Source organism: Drosophila yakuba, chromosome 3R (assembly GCF_016746365.2).
Source record: "Drosophila yakuba strain Tai18E2 chromosome 3R, Prin_Dyak_Tai18E2_2.1, whole genome shotgun sequence".
NCBI lineage: Eukaryota > Metazoa > Arthropoda > Insecta > Diptera > Drosophilidae > Drosophila > Drosophila yakuba.
The window spans coordinates 4,787,468-4,809,329 of NC_052530.2; the positions used below are offsets into that span (position 1 = coordinate 4,787,468).

At 44.5% G+C, this 21,862-nt stretch overlaps 4 protein-coding genes across 9 annotated transcripts in view; 2 read left to right on the forward strand and 2 right to left on the reverse strand.

Annotated features, from left to right (window-relative positions):
• LOC6535551 (patj homolog) overlaps positions 1–14,696 on the reverse strand; it is a 29,571-nt gene extending 14,875 nt beyond the window's left edge. The window contains exons 1-3 of one of the 6 annotated variants that reach the window (XM_039375430.1): positions 14,306–14,696; positions 7,673–9,891; positions 6,692–7,615 (exon numbers count right to left, since the gene is read on the reverse strand). In XM_039375430.1, the coding sequence (XP_039231364.1) occupies positions 6,795–7,615; positions 7,673–9,497 (2,646 nt within the window). In that variant the 5' untranslated portion in view covers positions 9,498–9,891; positions 14,306–14,696 and the 3' untranslated portion in view covers positions 6,692–6,794. Of the gene's footprint in view, positions 1–6,691; positions 9,918–14,305 lie in introns of all 6 variants that reach the window. The other 5 variants (XM_039375429.1, XM_039375427.1, XM_039375428.1 and 2 more) reach the window with 5 other exon arrangements.
• Positions 14,697–15,956: 1,260 nt separating this feature from the next.
• On the forward strand, positions 15,957–18,256 carry LOC6535553 (protein hemingway). The gene is made up of 5 exons (XM_002096146.4): positions 15,957–16,330; positions 16,403–16,939; positions 16,996–17,732; positions 17,788–17,947; positions 18,017–18,256. The coding sequence occupies exons 1-5, from the start codon at positions 16,112–16,114 to the stop codon at positions 18,152–18,154; spliced, it is 1,791 nt and encodes a 596-aa protein (XP_002096182.2). The 5' UTR covers positions 15,957–16,111; the 3' UTR covers positions 18,155–18,256.
• On the reverse strand, positions 18,213–20,231 carry LOC6535554 (Werner Syndrome-like exonuclease). The gene is made up of 7 exons (XM_002096147.4): positions 20,120–20,231; positions 19,991–20,062; positions 19,657–19,761; positions 19,389–19,594; positions 19,080–19,304; positions 18,775–19,018; positions 18,213–18,718 (listed from the first exon to the last, which is right to left on the reverse strand). Exons 1-7 carry the CDS (start codon positions 20,177–20,179, stop codon positions 18,563–18,565), a joined length of 1,068 nt encoding a protein of 355 aa, XP_002096183.3. The 5' UTR covers positions 20,180–20,231; the 3' UTR covers positions 18,213–18,562.
• Positions 20,232–20,494: 263 nt separating this feature from the next.
• On the forward strand, positions 20,495–21,843 carry LOC6535555 (nucleoporin Nup43). The gene is made up of 2 exons (XM_002096148.3): positions 20,495–20,863; positions 20,929–21,843. Exons 1-2 carry the CDS (start codon positions 20,581–20,583, stop codon positions 21,723–21,725), a joined length of 1,080 nt encoding a protein of 359 aa, XP_002096184.1. The 5' UTR covers positions 20,495–20,580; the 3' UTR covers positions 21,726–21,843.
• The last annotated feature ends 19 nt before the right edge of the window (positions 21,844–21,862 follow it).

Sequence of the window (21,862 nt, forward strand, 5' to 3'; positions counted from 1 at the left end):
TTTTCGAAAATATTTAGTCATATATTTGCGGCAATTTAAGATATTTAGTATTCGGTAGGTCATCAGCACCATTTAAAAATAAATAAAAAATAGAGATTTTGGATTTTTGCATTTTACTTTACAAATATTGAACAAGTTTAAATCGTGTAGATTTTGTGATAATTTTGTTATGTTCTGAGACAATCAAAACTATTTTTTATGAGCACAGGGTAGTGATTCGTCAATGAAAACGGAATGAATAAAACTGCAGGGACACTAGCGCACCCACACTCACTCAAAATCACACATACACGTGCGCACATACACACACTCACTGTGTGGAATGGGTGTAATTAAATATGAAAACATATGTTTCCCCTTTGTTTTTCACATGCCGAACAAAGTCTGAAAAATCAATAAGGACTTCGAGGTCCACGGAATTCGCAATTTATTTACCATATTTATCATAAAGGGGCACAAACTGAATGTACGGGTATAGCGATATACGGATATATGGGGCAAGAACTGGGCGGGGGCGTGGCAGCTGCAGTCGGTAATTTGTATTTAAGTAAGTTAAGTAAATCAGTTGACGACCCGGCGAACTCAAATCGTCACAAATTTATAAGCTGCCAGTTGAGCCCGCTACAAATTTAATGACAACCAAGGGTTGGGGCTGAAAGTCGAGGCGTTTTGGGGGCTTCGAGGGCATTGAAGGCTTGGTGGCCTAGTGGCATTGTCAATTATGGGAATTATGAGCAGTGAGTGAGTCAGCGGAACGGCTGTTGAAGCTCATCCCCCGCCAACTTTGCGCTTCTTCCTCAACTTACCTCCCCTGGCAATTGCGTCAGCAGTTAATTTTTATGTATTTTTAAAACGCTGCCATGCCCCACAATTTCCACTTATTATGTGGGCCCTACATTATTAACGGCCATAAGCGACGAGACAGATAAATATCGCGACAACGACGAGCACTCGATACGAATTTATGCACTTCACTCGAGTGGGGATCCTTAAAAAGAGAAAGTAAATTACTTCGAGGACACCAGAAGACTGAAGTAGTGAAGGGCCTACAGATTGACAAAGACAGCTGATTTTTCGTGTTTGTCGTTATCAACGTTTAATTGAACCATAGACTATATTACAAAACAAGAGAGAACGCTATAGTCGAGTTCCCCGACTATCTGATACCCGTTACTCAGTTGGTGCAAGTGCAAGGAGAAATTTCCATACTGACAGTTTTTAGCGGTTTGTGGGCGTTAGAGTGGGCGTGGCAAACAGTTTTTTGGCAAATCGATAGAAATTTACAAGACTAAATTAAACAGACAGACAGACAGACGGACGGGCGGACAAACTTTATATGGTCGGAAACGCTTCCTTCTGCCTGTTACATACTTTTCAACGAATCTAGTATACCCTTTTACTCTACGAGTAACGGGTATAAAAATACCTTAAAACGTTACCTATTTTCGGACTTTTTGCAACTGCCTTGCCTTATAAGTGACTACTTATATATTTTTTAAGATAGTTTGGCAAAAAAGCATTAAATCTTATTAATACTAATAAATAAAAGGGCCAATGTGACTAGTTATGACCAGTGTTCAATATGATTAAGCATATTATGCAGCATCCCTTTCATTCGCAAAAGTACAGGGTACTCAACGAAGAAAAAATAACTGAAGCCAAGCTCATTCTCGGAGCATTTGAGAGTCCACTGGGCCAACGGGGTGTATGGGCGACGGGTGATGTGTGAAGGGTAACGGCGGATGGGCAACGGGTGACGGGGGCTCACAAAGCAGGGGATGATGAGCTTGTTGTCGATATGCCAAGATAAAGCCAGCAACTTGTTGTTTTTGCTTCTGTTTCTTGTGGCTGCCGTTGTGATTGTTGATGCTGCTGCAAAGTGTAAGCTGAAAGTTCAGGCACAGACAATTGCGAGGGTGGTGCACTGAGGGGGAAGTAGGGTATGCAAAGGGGACTATATGAAGAGGGTATGCGCTTCCTTGCCGCTGTGTGTATTATGTTCTTGGCCCGTTATTGTTTCTCCATACCATACCACTTCTTGCCTTTCCCCCGGATCCGGCAGCTGCCTCATCTACACAATTGTTGCATTAAATAAATGTTTTTTGTACCCATGTCCGCCTTACAAGCTTAAATGTGAATACGGAGAGAAAAAATGACTGTGAACAACTGAGATACTCTTTCATTTAAATTAAATGAATATAATGTCTAATAAAATCACTATTGAATGGTGAAACATTTTTTTTAATATGAAGTTTTTTGATAAATGTTAAACATATTTTTCGAAATCAGAATCTAAATTTTCAACGTTTTACAGAAATACATAGTAATAGTTGACTGTGCCTATTTAACAAATTCTAATTGTTCTAATTGTTTTCCGTGCACCAAGGAATTCATTCCGGCGGAAAAACCGGGAGAGAGCCTCCCTCCCAGGCACAGACGTTGATAGATTTCCATGCATGGCCGACACTCCTGGGCGAAGAAAACGGAAATGGCGGAGACGCGGGCAAGGCTGTGGAAATTTAGAAAGCTCACTTAAACACACTCATACGCACACACACACACACTATGTTTGCGGTGTGTGCAATGCGTTTTAATGAGTTTTTTGTTCTGCCGTAATTATTTTTGCAGTCTGTTGTACTTGCAAGCGCAAATATCCTCGAAGAAACGGCAATCAGGACCAGATTCACTTTAATGAAAAAATTCTAAATGCAGGAAATGAAGACACTTTCGTTTTGTTACGTAAAATGCATAAGGCAGATATATATACTCATACATAAGGCAATGCATATCATAGCACTCCTTTGAAAATATTTTTGTGATTTCATGCGTGGGTTATAAACCCGTTCCTTGAATTCCTACAAAAATATCAGCCATTTTTCTGATTCAGTTAGGTATGTATTAAATGTTTTAATGAATAGCAAACGCAATTTCTATAGCAATCAGCAAATCAATTCAAACATAAAGCAATGAAAATAATAATAACACTTTTATAAAAACATTTTATGATTTCATGCGTGTGTTGTAAATCCGTTCTTTGAATTCCTATAAAAATATCTGCCTTTTTTCGGATTGAGTTAGGTATGTATGAAATGTTTTAATGAATTGTGGATTCCTTGGTAATTTCTATAGCAATCAGCAAATGAAAAATGAAATGCAAATGCAAGTGCCTTGGAACAGAGACAGAAGCTTCAGCATTATTCACACACAAACATAAGTTCACCAGTGGAATTATGATGTTGCCATTTCATATTCACATATTTACATTTGTGCAACTGGAACGCCACAAATGCAAGTCCGCCCGCCTCCTGTCAGTCGTTCTTGTACCATTATTATCGCTGCTGCAATGAATTGGCAGACTGTCCAGCCAACCTGACATCCCAGTCGTTGTTTACATTAATTTGATTTAAAATGCAATGCCAGCGCATCAGGATTGCTAAGCTGCCAGCAGTAAACAATTCACGAGTTCTGAAATTCTGGGCCATGACGCCAGTCTCATTTATTAATATGCTATGGAAGGCCCTTCCAGAAACCGATGAATAAAATTTCATTTACAGATTGTTACAAAACAGCTCTAAATGTATCTCCATTTAACAAATGTCCCACATTGATTTAGCTTTTAGATGCTACTAGTTTTAGATGCTACTTGATGTTATTAGTGTATACTTTATTTAATAGTTAGCCAAAATAACGAGAAGTAATTAGAACATTTTATACCATAAGATTTTACAACTTCTTATTGCATAAAACTGATTCATTGATTTAGGCTGTTCATGATCTATTTTATTTGCATGACCCATATTACTAGATAGAAAGGATGAGTGGAAGGAAAAGTTTTTTTAACAACTCATTTATTTTGAAACTATTCTCTGCATGAAATTTTAAAGTATTCAAAAGGTTCATTACCTTAGTTAAGTGTTAGAATTTTAAAAGGAAATTCCAAATCGATCGCATATTCAGTGCTAAACTTTTGAAATAATACCTTAATAAAATGTTGTTTGTTATGCATATTATATTTCGGTTGTGTAAATATTTTGTCTGCCATGGTAAACAATGAAGCACAATGAATCCATGTGATTGTTGTGGGGCGTTTAATTCGCTTATTGTGGAAGAATTACGGTCCAAAGTATTGACTCGGCGAAAATTACTTTCCCTTTTTTGCAGTTATCACATAGTTCATGGAATAAAACCCATAGTAATTATATGCTTGTACTATTTAATTCCTGCATTTACACGCAATTTCGCATTTTCCGTTTCATAGATACAATTTGCCTGCTCGGCTATTTTTCCGATTGTACCTACAAAATTCGTTGGGTAAGCTATTTTGATGCTGTGTTGTTGCTGCTGCTGCAGTGGCGTTAAATTTTGTTTTCAATTTTCAACACTTTTAATAGCCAATTAATTAAACGGGCAAACAACAACAAACGACTATCTACCCAAATATTTACACACACTTGCATAAATATCCGCGGGTACACATATATAACTCTGTACGGCTTCTGTGTGTTATGTATTTACCTATATATTTTTTGGAGAATAAAGAATTTCCCCGTCGGCCTTTGCACATGTACCAAACATTTTTATAATTGCTGCCCGAGCTTTTATTATTCAACCAAGTGGCGGTTCCCAGACCACCTGATTCGCACCTGAAACATCCCACTATATACGTACTCGTATAGTGGGTATAGTTTGGGGCAAGGAATGGAACTTTTCGCTATCGCCACATGCATAAATCATCGAGCAACTGGACTGCCAGTTGGCCAAGACAGCAGAGCAGCCTTTTTATTTATGCTGACCAACTATTGCTAAATTATGAGTTTTTAAACAAAGCCAACCGGCTGACAAATCGTAAGTTATGAATGCGAACGGCGAGAGCCAATTAAGATAATTACTATTTATGAGGTTAACATGGAGGGAAAATGTCGAGCTCAGGAGATTAGTGGTAAACTTCAGTTTATCCCTCGTCCAGCTCGAGTCTCAGCTTGTCAAAGTTTGGTATTTATATCTACGCATAAATTATTTATGCGTGAAGAAGGCCCCAAACTGTGTGGCCCAAACTTGGCATTTCTGGCCGAAAGTTTCCAACCAGCCCCCCCAAGCAGACACTTTCCTTTTCCTCCCCCGAAGTCCCAACATTTCAGGTGTTGGGTATTCAAAGTTTTCAGCATATGTCAAACGTCTGGCAATTTCGTCCTTGTTTAATTACAAACCTAATGTATTAAACACGGAGCAAGTGTGGCTAAGCTTATTACATGAATTACTTAGGATCACAGACAATGAATTGTTAAAGGAATTTTCGCTAGTGCCAAATATATATTGAGTTAAAATTATAAATATCAACGTTCGCATGTTTTTCATTCACAAGGCAGTTGCAAACATCTTGTAAATATAACAACTTAACTTTAATGCGTTTTCCTTTTTAATGTAGTAAACTGAATTCTTGGTAACGAAAAATAATGGATTAGTTAGATAAATCAACTGTATTACTATCTCCGGGAATAGTTGTCACGGTAAAAAAGTAGTTACCCAAGCATGAAAATAGACAAAAGAACTAAGAAAAAATTGTTATAAAGACAAATAGCAGGCATTTAAAAAAGGGCTGCCTGCGAATTGGCCACGTGAAAGCCTGTGGTTAATAGGTCTATGTATATATATATATACATATATTCAATAAAAAGCATAGGAAGGCAAACGGGGCGTATAAACTACTTTAAAAGCATATCAAGAGGTCATCAACTTGACAATGGGCCAACTCACATCCCTTTTTTGATCCTTTCCCCAGGTGGGCGTAACCTTTTGACGGCTTTGGGCGTTACCAGGGGCAACAATTTAATCTCACAGATATAGGCTAGCCCCAAATGGAATATCAGGAAATTGACTCTGGGCTCTCTGATACGTTAGCATATGTGCTCAAAAAAGGTATTCACAAATGCGCGAAAGCCCAAAAACAAACAGTCGCTTGATTGAAGTTGCATTTGGGTCGAAGGGGAGGCAAAAGTCGTGTGGGGAAATCGCCGTCAGGTGTGACAGGTGACAATTTAATAAGAACTCGATTCGAGTTCATATTGATTTCTGGCAGCAGCTGCGACATCAATCAATCAAAGAATTCAAATGTAAATTTATACACATACTAATTTTCTGCTTTTGAAATATTTGAAATCCACTTTTGCAGATTTGGCAAGATTTATATTTTATTAAAATAATTTAGGATATTCTACTTTCCCAATTAAGAATGAAATCATCGATAAACCATCCCTTAAGTAACCATCAATAATCAGAATTCATAATTTACTATTCCCCAATTTTAAAGGTTTAAGTTACGTTTAAACAAGAGAGAATGCTATAGTCGAGTTCGCCGACTTTCTGATAGATTCTATAGTTCCTGAGATCTCGACGTTCATACGGATGGACGGACGGACAGACGTTCAGACGAAGAGGACCAGATCGGCTCTGCTATTGATCCTGATCAAGAATATATATACTTTATATGGTCGGAAACGCTTCCTTCTGCCTGATACATACTCTTCTAATATTCCCTATTTACTCTACGTGTAACGGGTATAAACAGCAATAAAAAGGTTCACAACCATATAGGTTATATCACAATGTTGTGTTTTTTTGGGTAAAGGTAAATAGATAACTCTCTCAGGGCTTTATTAATGTAAATGAAATTTGAATATAAAGAAGTACTCACACAGTGCGAACGGCTCCAGTTCCTGTTCCGTTTCCGGTGGCCTTGCCATTTGCGCTTCCAGTTCTATATCCGACTCCTGATGACCGTCGGGAAGGGGCTGCCACTATGTGCTGGCCGAATCGCCCAGCGGCGAGGCTATGTTGCTGTTGCTATTGCTGTCCGAGGCGGAGAGGGGGCGGCAGATGCCCAGTCGCGTGAGTCCAGGCGGCATGGCCTTCAGAATGGACACCGCCTCGTCCAGTTCGAGGCCCTGGAGCAGGCGATCGCCGACGCTCATAAGGCGATCGCCCGGATAAATCTCGTTGGTTGCCTCCGCAGCACCACCGCGTATCAGGCCGCGAATAACGATAACACTGCCGTCGGAGTCCATCGGATCCTGATAGTCCAGTATGGAGAAGCCGAAGCCCTGTTCCGTTTTCTCTATATCCACGGCGGTCACTTCGCAGCTCCACAGAGCCAAGCCGGAAACGTTTTCTAGTGACTTGGAGCGAGCTCCTCCACCTGCAGTGCCCCCCGATCCTCCAGCCGCTGCTCCCGCATCCGTTAAAGTCGCCGTGCTGGACGTGTAAAGCGAGCTCTCCGACTGGGCCTTGCTCAGCAGATTCTGGAGACTCTGGTGGCCACCGGGCAAGAGGCTACGAGTCTCAAAGGCCTCCGGATTTTGCGAGGTATTTATGACCGACGGAACGTGAGTGCCGCGGGCGCAGACCAACTTAACCCTTGCGGGCAGTTCCTTGAGGATCTTAACCACCTCGATGTGTCGCAATCCCTGGAGCTTGTGCTCGTTCACCTGGAGGAGCTCATCTCCTGGCCGCAAGATGCCCTGGCGACCCACCGGCCCGTCGGCCAGTATTGAGCGTATATAGTGATGCGGACGCTTCTCAATGCCGCACTCCACGTCCACAGTGCCTTCAAGACTGATCCCTAGACCTGAAAGTTTATTTATTTCGGCAACTAAAATTTCACTGTCGGGAAACTCACTTTTCCAGGCCACGCGCAGCGAGGCGGCCGTCGGGCTGGCCGCTTTCACAGGTGCCTCGTTCGTGGGCGTTGGCATCTGGCCGGGACCGAGTTCAGGATCGGGATCGAGATCGGGATCTGGATCGAGATCCGGTTCCATATCCCCTAGGGGCTTGACCCTTTCCGCCTCCGGCTTTGACCCTTTGCGGGCCTGTGCCGTTTCCGTTTCCGGCTCCGGACACTGCTCATCGGTGTCATTGCCACTGTCGTCGGCCAGGATGAGGCTGCGCCCATTAGTTAGCGGAGCAGTCGGACTGCTCCTGGGCGCCTGATCTTTGGTGACGCCTCCACTGTGATCACTGCGGTCCAGCACGTGCGACATGTTTGACTCCACGGTGTCCCGGGAGGGGAGCTCAATGAACTCATCCTCGGCTCCCGAAGTGCCGACATACTCCGCCTCCACGGCCTCGTCGCCTTCGGTGGCTATGGAATCGGCATCCAGTGACTTGGGTGGCAGCCAACTCAACGTGGCTATCGACGGGGACCCAGGCATGGAGATCTGTGACTCCTGGTCCTGGTCCTTATCTTGATTCCTATCCAGGCCGGAGGGAGCCGATGTTCCTTTGATTTCGGTGAGGGCCACTTGCAAGTGCTCGTATTTTCTGCCTCGGAGGAATCGTTCTAGAGTCAGATGAACCACTATGTCTGTATTCCTGAGGAGTTCCACCGCATGATGGTTGGTAACCCCGGATAGGGATCTGCCATCCACGGCCACAATGCGATCGTTAATCTGGATCTGACCACTTGTTTCCGCGGCACTCCCCTCAATTATGCTCTTTACGAAAATCCCGGATAGATCCTCCTCCTCGCAGACATATCCAGCCACCGTGATTCCCAGGCCGTAGACATTCTTATGCAGCTCCACCACGTACGTTTCCGTTTCCGGGGAGTCTATGTAGGAGTCAGGGGAACCGGAACCCGAGCCCCAGCCGGATCCGCCATCTTCGTTGGCCAACAGCCTGCGTTTGCTGTTGGCTATCACAGTCTCTATGTGCTGGTTCTGATCCTGAACGCATCGCCATTGGGTCTCCAGGGGCAGCATCTGCAGGGCGGGACGTGGCGGTGGCGATAGTATCGAGAAGGGCACTATATCCAGATCCAGACGCGGGCAGGGGCGTTGGCCAGCATTCGAGTCCGTGAGCAACGAGTGGCCCCCACCACCCGGAATCGGAGGCAGTGGGAAGTCAGCCAAGTCGCCGGCCAGCTCGGACAGTTGTTGAAGCTGTAGCACCGCACTTGGCTGCGGCTCTATTGCAGACAGTTCCGAGCCCTCGGCGGGACCGCCGCGCACCAGACCCACCAAGCTGGCCACATCCAAGACGCCGCCGCCACCGTCCCCGCCGTTGTTGGAGCCCGCTGCTGCTGCCGCTGCTGCTGCGGCGGCGGCAGCAGTTGCAAAACTCGGATTCTGGAAGAGATGACGCGACAGTTCTTCCGGGTCGGAGAGGAGCTTAGTTGGTATAATCGGCGCCTGACAGGCCAGCGTTTGGTAATCGATGGCCGTCGGCTCCACCGGCCGCGCCACTATCAAACGCACCTGAGCTCCGGTCTGACGAAGAACTGTTGCCACCTGCTCCGAGCTGAAGCCCCGCAGATTGACCTCGCCGATCTGCAGCAGATGATCGCCCAGCTGCAGTCGGCCGTCCCGCTCGGCCACGCCCCCGGGCGTAAGGGCCTTGATCACCACACCGGTACTGCGACCGCCCACGAGGATGAAGCCCAAGCCGTTGCCATCGTTGATCAGATCGATGACCTCCACCTGCGACCACTCGGTGCTGAGAACCATATTTTCCCCCAGCTAAATCCGCTCCCGACGGTCGCTCTTTTCTCTTTGTAGTTTTATTAAATGTTGCTGACGATAGTTGTTGTTCCTGTAGTGTGTTTTCCGTTCGCTTTGCCCTTGCTAACATGTCGCATTTATGATTGTGTCCAAAATATAGCGGTGGTGCTGTTGGCAATTGTTCGTTGTTGCTGTTCCGGTGCTGCTCCTTCTCGCCGTCAAATGGAGCGAGCGTGATGAATATTATGGTTGCCGCAGCAGCTGATTTTGTTTATTGCTGTTCTTGCTGTTATTGCTATCGCATCGAGAGTCATTCAACCGACAATTATGGCCCGGGAACTGTGCTCCTGGCACCGCCAGCTCCAGCCGCATCATCCACGACCGCAACAGCACAGCGCACCTGTAATTATGCAGCACACGCACGCACTTTGCATCAAACAGGGTGGAGTACGCGGCGTATACGCAATACGTAGGATGAGTGGCGTATACGTAACGCATTGCGGAGTGTGTGTGTTTGGGGTACGCAGCGTATACGCAATGCGAGCGGGGACAAAAGGAAGTGACAGAGGCGTAACACGGGCGTGAAGCGAGAATTTAAATTGCTGCCCTGCCAGGCATAGTATTCGACGTTCCTTGCCATGCTCTCGTTTGAGGTATATAAATGAGTTCTTAAGCTAACCACATTCTAATCAATTTACACCCGGATAAGGCTGCTGATGAAAACAACATACAAATATTTGAAATGAAGGAGCGGTTTTTGTATAGCAGGAAAGGGATATATTTCAAATTCAAAATATTTGCGGTATTGATTTAAAAGATGTGTGTAATCAAAAATGTTGTATAAGTATAAAACTTAAACTCAAATTTATTGTGACATTCAAATAGAATTAAATAATTAATTCAACTTCATAGCAAGTTTCTGTGTAATTTAATAAATATTAAAGATTTGTGGAATATTAACTGATATAAAAGTTGGGAATTGGTTGGAACAACAATACCCACGTTTCTCCTTCTTAATTTGCAAATCCAATAAGTGACCCTTCTGCTAGAATTATATTTTTTGTTTGGTTTTGTGCCCACATAAATGTTTGAACAGGTCGGCTAGGGTATGCACAACTCGATGTGCTTTTAAAATTCTCATTGGTGTGTTGGGTGGCTGTTGTTTTTTTAATTTTTTTTTGCCTCCTTTTGCCTTTTTAATGCCACCTTTTTTGCACGATTTTGTAATTTACATGCACACACACGCACATGGAAACGAGAAGTTTTTACCTTTGCAGCTCACGTGCCACGCATGTTTGGCACCAGTCCCGCTTCAACCCACTCCGTCCCGCACCCCAACCGTTCGCCTCTTGGCCAGGCCAAAAGGCAGTTCTAATTGGAAAATGCCATGATATGGGGCTTAAGAAGGAAAGGACGGAGCGAGGGAAGAGGGGCCAAATTGCGACTACTTGGTGCTGCATACTTTGCGGCGCCGTCTCGGCAGCCGAGAAACATTCTGCAATCGAGCGATAAGTTTCGAGCTGCCGCAGCAACTGCCACCAATCTCTGACAGCCATATGGCTAATAATTGGAGGGAAGAAGCCTTGGTAAGATGGAGCGACCAGGGGGTGATTCCACTTTTCCGCTTGCTCTCTGGTCAGAAACAGCCAATACAAGTAATCGTGTGGTGGAACTGAAAATGTTGATTCTGTGTAACCACTCACAAACAAAGTTTTTGGGGCAATTAGTTTACTCATGTCGGTATTGTCCGTGTTCAATGATATTTTATCAAATAAATTTAATTTTTGTATTTCCGAGCATTTTTTCGTTTATACTCAAATTTATATTTCTTTTTTCTTGGCTTTTTGTTTTTATGGCATGGCAATAAAAGCAGTTTTGAAGTAAACGAAATAAATCACTTAAACAGATTAAAAACTTGTATGTGTTCAAAAAAAATAAATTACCTATAAAAACGACGAGGTTTTTACTATAATAAATAAAATTTTACTTTGTATTGCATGATAGATTACCAATTAGATCGTTATTCCTATATCATTTTCATTTCGGCTGTTTTAAGTTTAAGTTCTGCAATCGATGTATTTGTACTAATAATTTATGGAATTTCCTACAATTTCTTCATTAAGCCAAAATATATTTCTTCCATAAAATACGAGTATACTACGCCGTATTGTTTGATCCCCACCAATTCACAGCACTCAGTTTGCACTCAGTTTTCAGGCCAACCTTTGCCTGAAATCATTAATCAAAAATACTTCCCAAGCGGACTTTGTTCGGGGCCAGTCCTCCACTCCACTCTGAAGCACTAATGTCCTGCGTCACAGCAGCAGGACGCAGGAGCGTAACCGAAACCAAATCCTGTTCAGTGGGTTGCCGGTTTAATTGTTGTTTCCGAGTGCGCTCGATGGGCGGTTTTCGGGTATCGGGTCAATGCTGGCTGCTGGCCGTATCTGGCAGTGACTGCCGCTGTCAATTAAACGCTGATTGACTTTGCATTCGCAGGACACGGATTGGCGCACGATGCGTATGATTAACACCGCTTGTTCTGAGTCCAGTGCTTCGTCCTCCGCCTCCTCCTGCTCACCCCGCACAAGCACCCACCGCCACCGCAACTTTTCACTCTGTGCCTTCGGTTTGGTCATTTGCTTTGGTGGGACCACCTCCCTTGGATTTACACGGAGAAAAGTTTGGCTTCTCGAATCGAGCTATTCTATTGATGAAATGACCTGGCGAATGAGTTGCAGTTCAAATGTTTTTTACCTATTCTAAAGTGAGACAACTTTTGAATTAATTGCTTAGCTGCTCTAATGATTTCCTTTTTTATTAAACTTGTAAACATTCACCCATTTGTTAAGGAATGATCCACATGTTCGTATCTCAGAAAGAAACATTCTCTTAGAATCTTGTCAAAACCCAAGATAATGCATTTTTAGACAATTATGAGTAAGACACTGGAGATAAACACTAAAACTGCTTTTCCCAATTTGGTCCCATGGTTTTCTCCGTGTCCTTGTGAGTGTGCTTTATTTAACTTGGTTGCGGTGGACGGGGCTCTCTGGTCTGTGGCACGGAGGAGCAAGTGAGCTAGGACGGAGCTGGAGCTGGAGCTGCAGGAGGACGAGGAACAGGAGCAGCAGCAGTTGACGTCCCAAGCCCATTACCCAGAAAAGTAGGCCAAGCGCGTTTGAAGTTGCCACTGCGTTTGTGTGTGTGTGAGCTACCAAGCTGCTATTTTCGTACTCCCCAAGTAGCGCCAGCGGTTCGTACTCCTTTCTCGCTCACGACAAGTCGCCCCATCTCTTTTTGGGCTTTTCCTGTGCCTGTGCCAGTTTTCGGTTTCGTTTCAGCACGCCTTTGGCCACTGTTGCTTCTAACGCACTTCAAACTGCCGCGGCGCTGACCTACTGAGCATTATTAGCCGGCTCACGGCTCGAGTTTTGGCCCAAAGTCCCGACGTCAGTCAGCCGTCGAAAATCGATAAGCAAAAAAATAGAACAACGACGAGAAAGGTTAACTCCAAGTCGAAGGCGAAGTTCTGCATACCCTGGAATCTCAGCTATTGAGCTGCAAAGTCTTTAGGTATGAAATGTATGAATATCTCCTGCCTTTGCTGATCCAATTAAAATGTACTTTCAGAAAACATACATTTCGAAAACAGTTGATTTGTTGGAAGAGTACTTCATAGAAATGTCAAATCCACTCAAACCATTTGTAATGTACACGTTTCATTTGGCTAATAGTTAAAGTAAACTGAAATCTGTGTAAAAAGCTATTTAAATGGTAAACTATATCGTGTTTTGCTTTCACTGAACATTCGAGCCGCAACCGCAAAATGATTCAGCGGGCAAAAGAAAAGTTTATTGTACGTAGGATGTATCAAATAAAATTTAATAAATTCATTTCCATAAAAAAAATTATGAGCGTGCAATTTGATTGAGTAAAAACATCAGCCTGCTGAACCTGTTAACAGAAAACTAAATAAACAAAATATGTATCTTAAATTGAATGAAAAATCCGCCGGGGAATCTAACTTTTTTTAACTGACTTGGCAACTCATCTGGTTATTGTAGCTATTAAGTTGATTTCTAAAACTTCTTAAGTTACATGCGTTAGATGAGACGGATTTTATATGAACACTACAACTGTTGTAAACTCTGTGTGATTACAGGGTATTTGGCGTCTCAACGGATGTGTTTTTTCCCCATGGCCAAGCCGAGCCATGCCAAGACTTTCAGATGCCGGAGCTGGAGCTAGAGCTCTTGGTCTAGCCGCATTGACTGCGGCTGTTAGCCGGGTTGGTGTTCCAAGTCGGAGGTTTCAGGTTGTAGGTTGTAGGTTGCAGGTTGTGGGTTGGCGGCTGCGGCTGTTTGCCGTGTGGTGTCGTGTGGCTGCGCCTTTTGACCCACCTAACCGTCCCCGCAGCCCCCGCGACCATCACAAGCTCTTAGCCGAATTGCTGCAGCCCGAAAAGAGAGAAGGAGATAGGGCGAGGAAAAGAGAGGGAGAGAGAGCGAGGAAACGGAAATAACTTTTAAACTTGCGGCACGCAATTTGCAATTACTTAGGCGACTTTTTCAAAGGAACATTAACGCATGCTAAGGACAAAGGCTAGAGCGACTGCCAAAAAGTGAAACTTTCCCAAAACATTTTCTATTGATTAAACAACTTAAACGACGCGGGGAATCAGCCTTGCCAAGATTGCCTGGATTGCGTATACGCCGTATGTTGCATTTATTAAAGCTGGCCAAGATTGCGTATACGCCGTATGTTGCATTTATTAAAGCTGGCCAAGATTGCGTATACGCCGCATATTTTACTTTTAAGCTTAATTTCACAAGCACATATTGCGTGCACGCCGCGCGTTCCACTCGATTTTCGTGAGCGTTTTCAAAGCCGTTGACGAATGCAGGGCTTGTCACCGGTTATTAAGTTGGCCTAGTGGTTGCCTTTTCTTAGCCAGGCTAATTACCCGCACTCGCTGGCCAGTCGATGGGCCAGCAAACGATTTCCGCTACGATTCCGTGGCACTTCATTCACGCACTCGACAAACACAGGCACATGGCACGCTACACACTTGCTGGTTTGCTCTGCCAATTTTCCCCTTGCGGGCCACAATTTTCACACACATCTATCACGGTTTACGCGCGCATTTTCCGGCTCAGCTACACGCCCGCACGCCACGAAGCTTCTTGGCCAAATGATTTGCCCGCTGGCCAACAGCAGACGCTTCGCTCAAAGCGAGGAAATCCAGGGGGAATTGCCCCCACGAGGTGCCCACTCTCTGCGCCCATGCGCACTGCATGGACACATGTCTGTGGAGAGGATTTGGAGCACCGATTTGGGAGCACTGCCATCGCCGCTCGCAATATTTACAATCTGAAACTGGCAGGCGGCGGATTTCGACGCCGCTTCGCCTTTCATTCAACTGTCAGATTTCGGGAGAGGCACTGAGAGAAAATACCCCAAAAACGGAGCCGTAGAGCGAGAGAAAGAAAGTGCTGGAGCGCAAGTTCCTGCCCACAGAGGCGGCGCCACGTGGAGCTTTGGGGGAATTTTTTCATTTTTACGATATTTTAAAATTAATAAGTGTTATGTTAGAGGTTATCTTAAATTCACCAAGATCTTTGTTATTACTATCAATGAAATATGCATGAATCAATATTAAAGTTTTTTTCACATATGTACATAGTTACACTTTATGGTATATAACAATTTTATTTACAGAAAATATAAAATTAATCATTAATGTATACAATGTATACAACTGTTTTAGGTGTATTTCTAAACTTTTTAGCCACTTTGCTTATGAATCATTGGGCATAAAATAAAAGGTTTCGGAAAAAAAGTGTGATTGATTTGATATATATCCGAGAAAACAGCCTTAAGTTGGTTCGTAAAGAATAGGTAAGCATTTGACATTTTCTGCTAAAAGCGTGCGCCTTACGAATATTTGAACTCTTGTTAATATATGATATCCACAAGCAAATAGAGGGGAATAACTCTTGTGTTGTTTGAAAATCTTCACCTATATAAATTTATAGTGGTTTATCCCCTTAGAGTAATTTATTCAGTGTTATTCATAATTAACCCAACAAAAGCCGGCAAGTGCTGCTGAGGCAACCAACAACAAACCGCCTGCGCCTGCTCTGTTGTCCAGGACAACCGCTGGCTAGAATAAATAAATTCCCAGGTGTCAAGTGGTGGGTGCTTGGCCGCGGGGGTGGTGGGCATGCGGACTCCGCTCACCTGAGCTCCAGTCGACGGTTGGCAGCGCCACCGCAAGGCAACCAAGGAGTCTAAGTTGAACCGAGAAGCGTGGAATGCGCCCACTTTTTCCTACTTCGGGTAGACCGGAGACGGAGGAGCACCTGCCCCAACGTGGGGGCCCAGGTGTCAATCATTAGAGCGCGTCGAAATGGCTGGAAATCGAACTTAGTGAACAAATAGCAACAACTCAGGCTGGAATCAAAATTCAAAGTTTGAGCACCCTAGGAGTTTCGGCAGTTCTCAGTACAAACTACAGAAAAACACACGTGTGACAACGATTATCCCCAAAAAACAAAATACACCCCAAACGACGAACGGAACTTAATTTGAAAACCGACGAAGGATAATCTCACAGGATGTCGGAGGCTGGGGAACACTCTGATGAAGAGTCCTATGCAGAGGAGTCCTTCGAGGAGGACTCGCAGTCGGAGGTGGAGGAGCAGGAAGAGGAGGAAGTGGAGGAAGAAGAAGCTGCGAATATTGAGCTAGAGCAGTCAAATCCAAGTGAAGCTCTCCTGGAGGAGAGCGACACCCAAAGCGAAAGCGATGCAGAAGCTGAATTCCTTCGCGGCAACGTAAGTCCTCCACTCCAGGAGCTGACTATTTCCAAGTTCAGCCTTAATCCGCAACCTGCATCGCGCCCACAGCCACACGCTCGTCGCCAGTTGGCCCCCCGGATGGTGTCCTACCTGAGTTCCTCCTCCGAGGACGAAAGCCAAGTGGTCATCACCAAGACGGTAGCCGAGGTAAATCAACTAAGTCTGCGAATGGACACGCCTATGGAGGATGAGACGCCCTCGGTGCGCACTCTGATGCCGGGCAGTGCCCATTCCCGGGTTAAGGATGAGGATAAGGATGATGACGAGGATGCTGAAGTCGAGGAAGTCGAAGAGGAGGAGGAAGACGACGCCCAAAGCGATGGATCCATGGGTCGTCAATCCTCCGAGGACAACGACGAGGACGAGGGCACGGATGTTGAAGTGGAGCAACTGGAGGAGGATGAACCCATTGTAACAGCTGTGTGCAAAAAGCCAGTCCAGGAAAAGGTTCCGCTCCACCAGGAGGACATTGTTTCCTTGGTGGATGCCAGTGACAACAGCAGTGAGCACAGTGTGGCCACCATGTGTGTAGCAGGAGACGAAACGGATATCACCTTGGCGGAGTCTCCTAAATTACGAAAGCACGTAAGTTGATGGATTAGTTAATATCGAACTAAAAATAATTGCACATCCACCCACAGCAACCAGTTCCTGCAATGATGCCGGAATCGCTAAAAGAGGAGGAAGAACTGGAGGAGGATCAAATGGAGGAACCCATGGAAAACCTTAATGTACTTTTCAATAGTTGTGATTCGTTGCCAACAGCACAGCCCGATCTAGCCAGGGTTCGGTACCTGGAGCAGCAAATGACCCAGATGTCGGAGATGATCATGAAGTCGTTCCAGATCAATGGAGGAGCGCCAAATAGCCAAGCCTTCGAGCAGCTTGCCATGGCCACGGAGATGATGCAGCAACGTAGTAGCAGACGCGAAGACACTGAATCCGAGATGGCATCGATGACGGAATCGATTATGACCAGTGCCAGAAGCTTGGGTGGAGGAGTTCCCCCTATGAGAATGCGGATGCAGCGTTCCCAGGAGGCGCTCCTAACGACGCGACCTTCCAAGCTACTCAGACCCAAATGCAGATGTCCCTCGGAATCGGACTTAATCGAACACGAGCAGGAACTGGAGATTGGTCAGGAGTTGCCCCATGGACTGACACCGGACGTTGGCTTGGGCATGGGAATTGGTATGGGCGAAGGCTACCTTGTGGACGAATGTGGCCAGGGCGACGGACTCATGAGACATCCACAACAGCGCAAGCCGCCGGAGTTCCACAGGCGAGCGGTTAGCGGAACTCCAAGCAGCTTGAACAGCGACAGTTGCGAGTATCAAATCAATGTGTCGCGTTCCCGCTGCTCTAATGATAAGATGAAGTGAGTAGCTAACAACATTTGGAAAACTATAAAAACTATCCCCTTGTTAATGTAGCTATAAAAACCTTGGGCGCAAGAGCTACAGTTTTACGAATCCCCAAGTGCGCGAGATCGAGCGCCAGAATCAGATTCTTCTCCGCAAGATGATAACTGTGAAGCCCACGGCGACAATCAAGGCGAGCACAAGCAGCATTAAGATCAGTGGCCCGGAGAAGGTGAGTACCTCATATTAAATTCCTGTCCAATATTAAACCTCATCCAACCGTCATATGAATTTCCTCCAGCGACAGCCACCTCCGGCGCCGCGTCTCTCCAGCGCTGCTGTCAACCGGAAGAAGTATCAGCGCCAGATCGATCTGGACAACGATCTGCTGAAGCGGAAATTGGAGGCCATCGGCACCCGGCGACCGCAATTCAAGTGACGCCTCCACGGGCAGCTCCAACTGTGTTCATTAAGTGTTTAAAAGTGTTTACTGCGAATTTACAAAATTAAAATTTATTGCAAGTTGAAAAATGTAGTATAATCCTAAACTAATTTTTAAGGGAATTTGAAACCCAACTAGGATCGGTAAATAATTCAAGGAAATGTATAGTACTAGTAAATTGTTGTTCCGATCCAAGTCATTGCATCAAAATGTGTTTATAATTTGTACATTTAGGTAAAAACATTTATATAAGTGTTAGACCTAATCAATAATCAAATTGGTAAGCAATACTAAATTTAAAAACAAATTAAGCTAGGAAAAACTCCCAAAAATAAATGAAAAAAAGCGGGAAGTTTGAAAAGGAAGTAAGCATTAGATGGCCTCTCTGAAACTTATAAGAAAAGCTTACAGAGTCACCTCGTTGATCTTGGTCAGAAATGTCTCTCCCAATGTTTTCATGGCTTTAAAGGCAGCCTCCCCGTTATTTTCCTTGAACTCTGCTTCATTTTTAATCTTGGCCTTTTCGCGCCGTTCCAATTCACGATAGATAACCTGACCAATCTGAAATAAAACTACGATTTACACAAATTTGTTTGGAAAAAGAAATATCAACTTACATAGACATCTATGGCAGCGTACATCAGTTGATTCTCGTCCAGCGGAATGACATGCCACTTGCTCATGCGCACCTTCTTGCTTTTGTCCATGGCCTTCTTGGCTATAAAGTTGGTTAACCGCTCCAAGCTCCAGCGCCCGCCGGTCTCGCAAACCTCATTGCACCAAAGACCCAAGTCCACGCATTTCTCTATCAGAGGTTCAGCGGAAACCTCGGGGAAGTCACGTGCCAGCTTTCGGAAATCGCTGGAAAATAATTGATTCGATTTTTCTAAATGGTTTTTTCCCTTGTACGAGTATTACTAACTTCTTTATGTTCACGCCATGCAGTCGCACTTTGGGATGATTGATAAGGGCCACCAGGACCGCGGGCAGTTTCTTGAGATTAGTCAGCTGGTATATGTAGCAGCACTTTTCATCCACGCATATCTGGATGACGGCAGACTTGCCAGGTCCGGTTTGGAAAGAAAAGGGCCACTCCATGTCAAAGGCCATAGGCACTACCTCATCTTTCTGTTTTTCTACCCATTGCCTGCGATAAGAATTGTAATGCACATTATTAAATAGCAAATGGGATGTGTGGTATTCTAGAAACAAGATAGGTCTTGTGACTTACAAAACATCATCAGCAGATGCAGCAATATCCTGGTTCTCCGTGTAGTATTTAATAGCACCCTTGTACTTAATAAAGGGCAGCTTTTCGGGCTTCTCCTTTTCCGGCGATGGAGACCCATCCTCTGCCATTGAACGAGTGCTTCTGGTCAGCCTGGAACTCCGGCGCTTGGGCGGGTTTTCTTCCTCCGTCGCTTTCTTCTCAGCTTTCTATATAGGCATTAACATGTTAGTCTCAATTTGTAATAAATAATTCATCATTATTTTCTTACCGCGTCTGGGTTATCCAGATTCTTTCGCTTAACAGCCGGCCTACCGGGTCTTCCTTTCGTTTGCTTTGGAGTATTATCTTCTCCAGCATTTTCCTTGTCTTTCAACTGCAGGATATAATCAGTTATAATAACATAAGTAGTTTTTATTGCTCCACCCCTCGGACAAAGATTGTTAGTTAAAAAAAATTAAAGGCTAGTTTGAGCAGCCCTTATATTAGCCCTATATTATATATATATATATATATATATATATATATATTATACTATTTATACACTAGTAGACAAAAAGGAAAAACTTGCTAGAAATATAAATGAATAATAAACAAACGCAAACCTCTTTTGGAGTATCCTTTTTTGTTACTTTGCCTGTCATTTTGGGAGTGCCTTTTTTGACGACCGCCTTCTCCTACAAATACTTTTAAATTAGTTTACTTCCCTATTTTAAGCTGTCAATATAAACTACCTCTTCAGGAACTGCATTTGCTTTTGATTTAATGGGCATTTTTATAAGATATTTTTCCATAACCCGCGTTGCTTGTCCGTTGTCTTTGATGCTTTGTTTACTATTATTTCCCGCCAAAAACATAGAGGGGTATGCACTAGAAATACCTCAGTATGTAGAAATACCGTGACAATCTATATACTGCATTAGACTTTTTCCGCTAATTCATTTTATTGGAAGATGCATACCTACTTCTTAGCCAGTCGTATATTTTAACAAAGCAAGATTTAGAAAACAACAGGTAAACTAAATTTTTACTACATTTTTGCTTACTGGCCTGGTATTTTTGTTTCCGAAACTATAGATACCAAATTGATTTTCCCGCTCAGTTGTAAAGCCATTATCTTGCTCTGGCCACACTTCACTTGAAAGCCGCATTATTTTGTTTACATCGCGAAACCTCTGCAAATTCTAACAAAAGTATGTCCTTTGCAAACGTTTCCACGCACTACATATCCGAGAAGGTGGCCAGAGTGCGTTGGCTGCCGGAGCAACTGCAGCAGAGCGAACGGTTTGTCACTGGAAGCTGGGACATGGACCAGAACTTCGTGCGCCTCTGGCGGCTCCAATCGAACCAATATGCCACCGCCACGGATTCGGATGTGGACCAGATGCCGCGCTGCATGGACAAGGTGAGAATGGAGGACGATGTGACCGCCATGGAATTCGTGGACAAGGACACGCTGGCTGTAAGCTGTGCCGATGGTTAGTATTAGAATAAAGGAATCATACGATCAGCTTTAATAACTATCTCTTTTTTTAATACCAAGGACATCTCAGCGTGTTTAACGTCCAACGAGCTGTGGAGGAGGATCAGATGCAACGCACGTCCCGATCCGGAAGGCTGCACTGCTTCCAACGTAGCCAGGAGCCGGCTCCTTGCACCGGCCTCTCTGTTTACGGCACGGATATCGCCACCGCCGGCGAGGATGGGTGCGTAAGCATCGTCTCCGTGGGAAATGTACGCCAGGTGAAGCGACACATTGATGCGGACAGCATGGCACTGTTTTCCATTTGCTATATCAGCCAGCAGGAATTGGTGACCGCCAATAGAATGGGCGTTATCAGAATGCTAGACGCCCGAGTGGCCACTGAAGCGCAGCCGAAGACCACTTTTATGGTTGCGTCCCAGGATGACAAGTCGTCTAATTTTGTCTCGTCCCTTGCAACGCATCCCATGCAGCAACATATCCTACTTTGCGGCAGCGAAGAGGGTTCCATCACCGTCTGGGATATGCGAAACCTCAACTATCCCGCCTCCTATCTTAGCGCCCACAAAAGTCCTATCAATGAGATTGGCTTTCACCGAAAGGATCCCAGCAAACTGTTCACCGCCGCAGAGGGTGGTGAGGTGTGGATGTGGTCAGAGAACAAAGTTCTGGGATGCGACTCTAACAAGGACGGACACAGTCCCTGGTTGTCGGGCGATCGTGTTCGCTCCCTGGTCGATGTGGAGGGAGTGTTGAGTAACATTCGCAAGTCCATTAACTCCTTCGATGTCCATGGAAGTCGTCTGGTCTGCGGAGGCGACACGGAAGCCGTTTACCTTGTTGATAATATTATGTGAATTGCAAGCTGTGTAATTTCCTTTCTTAAATTATAGGATTTTTCAATTGTTATTGTACTAATTTGTTTTTGTGTGTAAATTAAAGGAAGGCAAATAGTAAACGGATTTCGAAAGGTCATATACCAATTAGTTATTGT